Source organism: Myotis lucifugus, unplaced genomic scaffold, assembly GCF_000147115.1.
Source record: "Myotis lucifugus unplaced genomic scaffold, Myoluc2.0 scaffold_758, whole genome shotgun sequence".
NCBI lineage: Eukaryota > Metazoa > Chordata > Mammalia > Chiroptera > Vespertilionidae > Myotis > Myotis lucifugus.
Window position 1 is genome coordinate 84,284 of NW_005871806.1, and position 10,011 is coordinate 94,294.

Here is a 10,011-nt window from a genome sequence, read left to right on the forward strand (position 1 = left end):
ATTATATTTACAAAATTAAGCAATGAATTAAGAGAACAAAAACAAAGGACTAAAAATAAGACTTTCAAATAACTAGCCTAATGCCTGGACAAATAATCATCATTTTCCATATCTATAAAAATTCAAAATTTGTAACTGATATAAGTTGACACAATTAGACATTTCATGAATATATGTTAAATATTCATTTCTCCTCTTCCTCTCCTCTTATACTCCATAATGATTTTTACATTTTTGTAAGATATTATTTTGGAAAAATGTTTTGCTTTTGAGACTATCACAATATAGGTGACTTTTTCTATCCTTTGATTTAAATCATCATGTTCTGCCCCTACTAATGTTACTTTAAATTAAGAATAACCTTAAATTTAAATTTATCTTCTCGGAGTTTTAAGAGTTTCAAAGTATTTCAAAACAAAACTAGTCTAATTTGATATTATAATTCAAATGTGCTAATATTATAAATGAACTCTGTATTAGGAAACAATGTATTGCTTTTTTAAAATCTAAAACTTACTTTACGTTCAAATTGAGGGCAAAACTTGTACAATATTTATACCTGGCAACTCAAAATAATTGGAATTATAAAATATTTTAAACTTTGTATCTAAATTAGAACTGAATTGTCTATTTGCAATTACTATGTTTGATGAATATAAATTGGCCAAATAATACTTCAGGACAGAAAAAAGTTTTTCATGTACTTTAACACTTTTACAACTAAAGAGATAATATACTACAGATGAGAGAATTAATTTTTATAGTAAGTTCTTAGGAGCTCAGTGAATAGAATTGGGGAAGAACAAGAAGGGACTAGCAACAAACATATATAACCACTGTGTCAAAAATGATAGTTAATTGTGTATATTTGCATAAAACACTTGCTGTATAATAAATGAATAAGACTTATTTTATTGTCTTTGATTTTCTACTTCATCTCAATTCTACATGAAGCATATCAGTTATAATATTCTTCACCTAGTTTCCCTCCCACTTAAAATTGCTTTTCTTGGCAAACACTTTAGTAAGTTTTATGCATGAGAAAACCAAGTGTGTTTGAAATTGATAAAGGTTATGGAGAGCTATATATTAGCTAAACAGAATTTCTGTAAATATATTTTAAGGCAAATCTTATCAACCAAATGTCTGAATCACTCCACTGATATTCATGTTATTGTGACATGCTCACTGTAGAAATGAGCAAGCTGTTCACCAGAGATTCAAACATTAAGTAGAGATAGAAAAATTTATTTGTTCAATGTATTTCCTGATAAACAAAGTAACTTCCTTGGGTATTTGCTCTTTAAATAAAGGTGGATGGCACACATTTGATAACAGTACTGTTAGAATAAGAAGAGGAAATGAGTACAACACAGTTGCTTTTCAAAGAAAGAAACAAATTGTTCTTTAGGAATTTTCATAAATAAATTTTCTTCTCTGACTCTTTTTGGATGCTTCTTTTTTATTTTGTGACACAGATTTGTAATGCAATATCCCAAAGACACCTGTGTGTTTTTTAGGAAGTAGGAGGAGGTGAAGTATTTAATTGTCCAATGTCAAGCAAAATCAAAATATATATTCTGAGGCAGATCTATTCAGATATAAAATAAAACCATTTCCTAGTTATTTCCTTAGTGGGCTTTGTTTTAAATATATATATATATATATATATATATATTATTATATAAAGCCCCACCCCCCCCCCCACACACACCACATACATACACATATGTGTGTGTGTGTGTGTGTGTGTGTGTATTGGTGAATTATAGCTAAGTAACTAGATATTAAGGAATTTCAGCAAAGAGGGAATGGCAAAAATTATTACTCTTTATCTTAATTTATATAAGCAATCCCACAAAGAAGAGCTACTTAGGAGTTAAGACTTTGGGTTTTGCGATTTCAATACCTGGTAATTACAGTGAAGGTGTTTCAATGAAGTTCTGAAATGTAATTCAGATCAAGAGAAAAGCTATTAGTTTTATGAAGCAATTTTATTGCTAGGGACAAATTTTAAATCATTACAAGTCAATATAATGCTTTTGAATTGTTCTTTAAGCTTAATGGAACAAGGTTGTAGTAATAATTACAAAAGAAAGACCTGTCCAAGCAGATTAATTATAAGAAAAGAAAATTATTTTATTAGGTGCATTTAGCCCATTTATATCTATTGATATGATGGTATGCTTGATCGCCACTCTGTCAAAATATTTTATACTTATATATTTTTTGCACATCATATGCTTCTTTCCATATAGGGTATGGTTATTCTTGTTTATAAGGAATACTTTCACCTATGACTTTTTCCAAACCATTAAAAAAATCATTTATGACATAGGTAAAATACTAATATAAGTATTACTCATTGTTTTTTATAAAATTTCTTGAAGAACATGGTATAATCACTTACTAATGTATAAAATAGCTTATACATACTTTTAAGACAAATTATGTAAATATAGATATTTTAATAAGTCATCTATGTATCTAATGACATGTATAAACATTGAGAGTATAAAATTATTTTGGATTGAAGGAAATTTGTTGGAATAATATATGTCCTCTTATTAGAAATTGGACTATTTTCTTCTTTTATTTTTACTTTCTAATTATAGATCCTAAAGTGCTATGTTATGCATTTATTTTCAAAACTTAAATAAACAATAACTCAAAGAACTATTTGTTTTAAATTAATATTTAAGATGGTACAGTATGTATTTAAAATGAGTTTATTTTATATTAGTTATAATCTAGGCCATTAAATTAAAAAAATTGTACATGCCCAGAGATATAATCAGAGTTTATAATTAATGTCAAAATATAGTACATAAAAGTTTAGCCCCTGTACATAATCTCAAATAGTATTAATTGGTTTAATTTTAAAAAAGAAATTGCATAAAGTCAACAGTATTTCTTCATTAATTTCCTCATATATTGAACACTTTAAAAGGCAATTACAATTGCTTTAAATTACTAAACTTGTTTATTGGCTAGAAAAAAATCTCTCTATTGCATTTCAGATCATTCTCCCACAGAAATGACAACATTATTTAATAGTTTCATATGATCTTCTATAAAATTAAAAATAAACATGTGAAGTTAAGCCACATTTTTCATATTAGGTTAATTGATTATTAAAATGAAATTATTGCCCTGGCCGGTTTGGCTCAGTGGTTGAAGCATCAGCCTGAAGACGACTAGGTCTTGGTTTGTTTCCCAGTCAAGGGCATGTATCTGAGTTGCAGGTTTGATCCTGCTCCAGTCCCAGTACATGTGAGAGGCAACCAATTGATGTCTCTCTCAGATCTATATTTCTCTGTCTCTCTCTCCCCTTCCTCCCTCCCTTCAAAAAAAAAAAAGAGCCCAGCCCTAACCGGTTTGGCTCAGTGGATAGAGTGTCAGCCTGCGGACTCAAGGGTCCCAGGTTCGATTCCGGTCAAGGGCATGTACCTTGGTTGCGGGCACATCCCCAGTGGGGGGCGTGCAGGAGGCAGCTGATCTATGTTTCTCTCTCGTCGATGTTTCTAACTCTCAATCCCTCTCCCTTCCTCTCTGTATAAAATCAATGAAATATATTTTTTTAAAAAAGAGCCCAGTTGTCCTTGCTCAGTGGTTGAGCTTGATCTATGAACCAGGAGGTTAGGGTTCAATTCCAGGTCAGGGCCATGCTTGGATTGTGGGCTCCATCCCAGTAAGAGGCATCCAGGAGGCAGCCAATCAATGATTCTCTCTCATCATTGATGTTTCTATCTCTCTCTCCTTCTCCCTTCCTCTCTAAAATCAATAAAAATATATAAAAAAGAAAACAAAGATATTATTAGCTTTGCCATAACTTCTCTAATACTGATGTATATCTCTAAATTTATTAGCTAATTTAAAAATAAAATAATTGTAAATTGCATAAGGCCTACATTCCATGTATTAAATTCTGAAATTATAGTCTATTTTAATGATACATGTGAGAAAACTTAAATATATTGCCCTCCAAGATTATATTACAAAAATTATGTTCATAATGTATGATAAATTATTTATATCTTTCAATGTAATATTTCCTATGTTATTTCATGGAAGTTTTAAATTAGATGATATCCATATTAAAAAACCATTTAATGATTTTATATGCAGCATTACCATCAAACAGAGCTATCATTTTAAAACTTCTAGAATTTTATTTGTAAATTTTAATCAGTGTTTTATAAGGCTATATTTTAAAGATTCCTAAATATGCTCTACTTATTGAGATGAGAATTTCTACTTCAATCCTTGCTTAAGCAAGTTATATATTCCCTGTTATATAGCCACAGCTGATATTATGAAATTCTGAGTCACAGAATAAACAAACAAAAATAACTAAAGTCACTATTTAAAAAAAAATCACTTTAAACAAGAAAACAATGACCAATTTAGGCTAATTATACTCACTTACATGTTCATATGGCACTAACTTGTATTTTCCATGCTTCTGTTCTAATTAACAAAGTATTAAATTAAAATAATAACATAATTTATCAATTCAAGAAAAAAATAAAGTTTGAAAAAGGGTTATAAGAAACATTTCTTCTAGCTTCTAAAATAAATGAAATAATTGACAATTTCTGGAGATATTTTGAAAACCAATGACCCTAACCCTATAATCTTTCTAATGAATAAACAGATCCCCAAAACAAAATCATTTATCAAAAATCAAAGCTGAAACTGAAATTTGGATAACGACTTAAATATTTTTTCAAATTATATGAGCCAAATTCAATCATTTAGTCACAGTTTTATTCTTCAATAACTATTTATCAAGCCTATAATAATAAAAGCATAATATGCTAATTAGACTGGACATCCTTCCGGACGACCTTCTGGAGGAAGCTGGGGCTGTGAGGGAAGCCCGGGTCCTGGGTGTCAGAGGGAAGCCGGTGCCAGCAGCTGAGGAAAGGAAGGCCTACTTTTGCATGAATTTCGTGCATCTGGCCTCTAGTTCTATACATAAAGTACTCTATCAGGTGTTAAAAATGTAGATGAAATTAAAAGGTTCCTATAAAAATGTAACTTATTTTTTATAATTAGTACATTTTTCTCATTCAAATGATGACCATTTTAATCAAAACATAAATTAGGAAAATTATAATGATTTTCATATTGAAACTTTCTATTAATAATACTGCAGTCACATAATTAACTCAACAATTCTCTCAGACTTGTACAGAAGAATTTAAGTAGGGAAGTTGGTAAAGTTTTTGACAGTTACAAATATCATAAAGATAAAAGAAGAACATTAAGTCATTATCTAGTCTGGTGAATGGTATTTCACACTTATATTGTTTAGGTGCTAATTGTGATGACCCAACAGAAGATGCAGATGCACTTCATTTACCAAAATTTTGACTCTGTGGAAAATGATAAATGCCTGTAATGATGTTCTATTTCTGCCCAAGTGAATTTGGAAGCAATGAATTCCACTTCTCTGACAGTACATCATAGCATTGGGCAAAATATTTCAAAGATTAATAGCTTGTCAAGGAAAGCTCAAACTGATAAGAATTTTCTGTAAAATTATATATCCCTATGTTTAAAATTATTTCATGCAAAAGTGTGAAGAACTGCAGAAGGTGCATATAATATTTTAAATAAATATGGAAAGTGTCAATATTTCATTTAAACCTTTCATGAAGAATGGCGGTGAAAAGTTAAAATAGAACTCTACACTCAAGTGATATTTTAAAGATTGCAAGTCAAGTGCAGCAGCTTGGAATCACCGGCTGACAAACTGGCATGAAGAATCAAAAGAGATCTTACAGAAAGTATGACAACTTTGCAGAGAGGTTAAATTAAAATCTATCAGCATGTAAAAATGAAGATTTTTTTTGATTCTATGGATGGAACCTGCTGGTGAACTTAAGAAATTAAAAATGTTGATGCAAGCAGAAAAGTCTATAGGACACTGACCCAGATTGCCTGAAATTTGAGAAATTTACCCAGGTACTGGAATTACTCATAAGAATATAGAATACAATATTCATACTAACATCACTTTAACTCTACAGAAGCAGAAACAGGCTCATCCTTGTAATCTCTTATAAGAAATCAGTGCATCTGGAGGTAATAGAAATGCAAGTGTAAATTCTGGATTAAGAAATAAATTCAGCATTCTAAAAATGTAAGTATAAGTTGAAAAAGAAGTGTATGAGATAACCCAAAGTTGAAGAGAACAATCTTCTTACTTAATCATCCTCTCAAAAATGTCTTCATAAGTACATTTTTTTTTCTCTTCACTTTTTCAAGATCATGATTACTGCAAGACCAAAGTGGATATGCAGCAAGTTACAATTCAAAATGCAATACCAATTGATTTGGTTCAGGCTGCGATAACAGAAATAATAGAAACTGGGTGGCTTAAACAAAAGATATTTATTTCACAGTTCTGGAGACTGGGAAGCCTGAGATCAATGTGCCAATAATGTGGTATCTGTTGAGGGCACTCTTCATGGTTTTTATTTTCTCATTGTATCACCACATTGGAGAGAGAGAGGGGGAGGGAGGAGAAAGCAAGCAACCTCTGACCTCTGTCTGGTCTCTTCTTACAAAGGCACTAACTCCATCATATGGGTTCCACTCTTCTTAACTAATTACCTATCAAAGGCTCCATCTTCAAATATTACATTAGAGATTACAGTTTAACATATAAATTTTGGGAGGACACAAACATTTAGTCCCTAACACCAATCTATAATAATAAAAGCATAATATGCTAATTAGACCGGATGAACAAGCCAGGGCTGTGTGGGAAGCCCAGGTCATGGGTACCTGCCAGCAGCTGGAGGGAAGCTCGGGTCCCAGGTGCCTGCCTGTGGCCAGAGGGAAGCCCGGGTCCTGGGTGCCAAAGGGAAGCCAGTGCTGGCAGCGAAGGGAAGGAAGACCTACTCTTGCACAACTTTTGTGCATCGGGCCTCTAGTAAGTTCATAAATGGTATACACTCCATTTTGTGCTTTCTTTGAAAACTAAAGCTTTTAGTTTTAATTTATTGTGGTAACATTGCTAACAAGATTATATAAGTTTCAAATGTACATTTCTATGATACATGATTTGTATTATTGCATTGTGTGCCCACCACCCAAAACCAAATAATCTTCCATCACCATATATTTGGCCCCCTTTGCCATTTACTACCTCACACCCCCTTCCCTCTGGTAACCACCATACTGTTGTCGGTCTAGAGTATCAGTTTTATATCCCAAACATGAGTCAAATCATATGGTTCTTAGCTTTTTCTGACCAACTTATTTCACTTAGCATCTAATATTCTCAATGTTCATCCATGTTGTCACAAATGGCAGTATTTCACCTTTTCTTTCTTTTTCAAATTTACATCATTTTGTATTTAAGCACTGATTTTACAAAATGTGATATAAAGGTGAACTAAATTTTCAGCGTAATCTGTTTACCCGCAAAGTACATTATACCTAAGATGTATATAAGATTTTACATGCATTTTGAAAGAAATCACAAAGAAGCAGCTGCTTTTTCAATAAAGTTGGCCAGTTTCACGTCTCTTTTGGTCAGCTGACCACAGTCATGCGAGGTGAGAGTTATCTGGACCTTGTTTCAGGCATTGAACCATTCTGGGTGATGATTCATCTTCTCTGCTTGTAGAGCAACTCAGGACATAAAGCCAAAGGCCTGGTTAAAAATTTTGAAGGTGGCATCTCTCTCTCTTAATTCTGACCATCCTGCTGCTTTAAGGTCGAGTATAACTTGGTTCCTCTCCTCTGTTGTCAACATGTGAGCATCTGCTGACATGGCCGCGAGGTGCGGTTCCATCTCACAGCGCTGCCAACAACCTCATCTTTTCTTATGGCTGAGTAGCATCCCCTTGTATGTAAGTACCACATCGTCTTTATCCAATCATCTATTGAAGGGCACTTTGGTTAACTCCATTCCTTGGCCACCGTGAACAATATTGTAATGAACACAAGGATGCACATATCTTTGCCAATATATTTTTCAAGTTTTTCAGTTAGATACCTAAAAGAGGGATTGCTGTGTCATATGGTAACTCTACTCTTAATTTTTGGAGTAACCGCTACTGCTTTCCATAGTGCTGTACCAGTTTCTTTTCCCACCAGCCATGAATGAAGGTTCTTTTTTCTCTGCAACCTCTCCAACCCTTGTTATTACCTATCTTATTAATAATAATCATTCTAAGAGAAGTAAAGAAAAACTAAATAAATGAATGAGACTATATCAAGTTAAAAAGCTTCTGCACCGCACAATAAAAGTACAAGGATTGAGAAAAAGAAAGAGACAACAAAAGGAATTGAGGAAAAAAAGAGAGAGAGAGAGAGAGAACTCATGAACTTGGACACCATGTTGTGATTGCAAGGGGAAGGCGACTGGCTGGAGGTGAAAGAGGGCACAGAGGGGATGAATAATGATGGAAAATATAAAATAAAATAAAATTTTAACAAAGGCAATTAATTGAATGAGAGATATTTGCAAACAACAGCTCTGACAAGGGGTTAATATCCAAATTATATTAAAAACACATACAGATCAACACCGAATAAACAACCCAATGAAAAAATGGGCAGAGGACCTGAACAGACACTTCTCACAAGAAGACATACAAATGGCCAACAGATATATGTAAAGATGTTCAACTTCACTAGCTGTTAGGGAAATGTAAATCAAAACTACAATGAGATAATGCCCCAAAGCTTTTATTGGGAATCAAAGAATAAACCTGCAAACAAGAAACAGGTGTGGAAAAATGCTTTAAATTTGATGTCATCTGAACCTATACATTGCTCTGGGTAGTAAGAGGACATACTAGTACAGATGGCCATTAGACATATGAAATGGTTCTCATCCTCACTAATCCTCAGAGAAATGCAAAATAAAACCACAATAAGATATTATCTCATATCTGGCATAATGGTATAATCAATGAATCAACAAAAGGCAAGTGTTGGTGAGGATGTGGAAAAAGCGAACCCTTGTGCACTGTTGGTGGGAATTCAGATTGGTGCAGCCACTGTGGAAAGCAATATGGAATTATCTCAACAAATAAAAATGGAACTGCCTTATGACCTAGCAATTCTACTTCTGGAAATATATCCAAAGAAACCCAAAACACTAATTTGAAAGAATATAAGCACCCCTATGTTCATTGCAGCATTATTTACAATACCCAAGATTTGGAAATAGTCTAAGTGCCCATTAATACATGAGTGGATAAAAAAGTTATGGTACATTTACAGGATGGAATACTACTCACCTATAAAAATAAAATAGCAGGAAATCTTAGCATTAATGGCAGCATGGATGGACCTGGAAAGTTTTATGCTAAGTGAAATAAGCCAGTCAGAGAAAAACACATACCATATGGTTTCACTTGTTTGTGAAATCTAATGAACAAAATAAATTACAGTGGAGACATACTCATGGATACAGAGAACAGACTGACAACTCTCAGAGGGGAGAGTGTTGGGAGCTGGGTGAGAAGAGTGAAGGGATTAAGCAAAGAAAAAAAAACAGACTCATGGACACAGACAATAGTATGGTGATTACCAGAAAGAAGCAAGGTTGGGGTATATGGAAGAAGATAAAGGGAGGATAAATGGTGATGGAAGAGACTTGACTTGAAGTGGTAAACACACGATACAATACTATACCAATGATGTGTTGTACAATTGTATACCTGAACCCTGTATAATTTTATTAACCAATATCACCCCAATAAATTCAATAAAATCTATATATATATAAAAGCCTAAGCAACCGAACAATGGGTTGACTGGTCACGATGACACACACTGACCTCTAGGGGACAGACACTCAATATAGAGGATTGGGCTCTCTCCTGTCTGGATCAGGCCTGTGGGGAATCAGGCCGAAACCAGCTCTCCGACATCCCCTGAGGGCTCCTGGATTGCGAGAGGGTACAGGCAGGCCAAGGGACCCCACCAGTGCATGATTCTGTGCACTGGGCCTCTAGTTAAAGTAATAATAATAAAAGT

The 10,011-nt window shown here is 33.3% G+C and overlaps 1 protein-coding gene across 1 annotated transcript; it reads right to left on the bottom strand.

The window, feature by feature from the left end:
• Nucleotides 1–7,495: 7,495 nt before the first annotated feature.
• LOC102417572 (pterin-4-alpha-carbinolamine dehydratase 2) lies at nucleotides 7,496–7,796 on the bottom strand. Its single transcript, XM_014448085.2, is given in 1 exon segment — nucleotides 7,496–7,796. A coding segment is annotated over 1 exon segment (297 nt). The 5' UTR covers nucleotides 7,793–7,796.
• Between the last annotated feature and the right edge of the window lie 2,215 nt (nucleotides 7,797–10,011).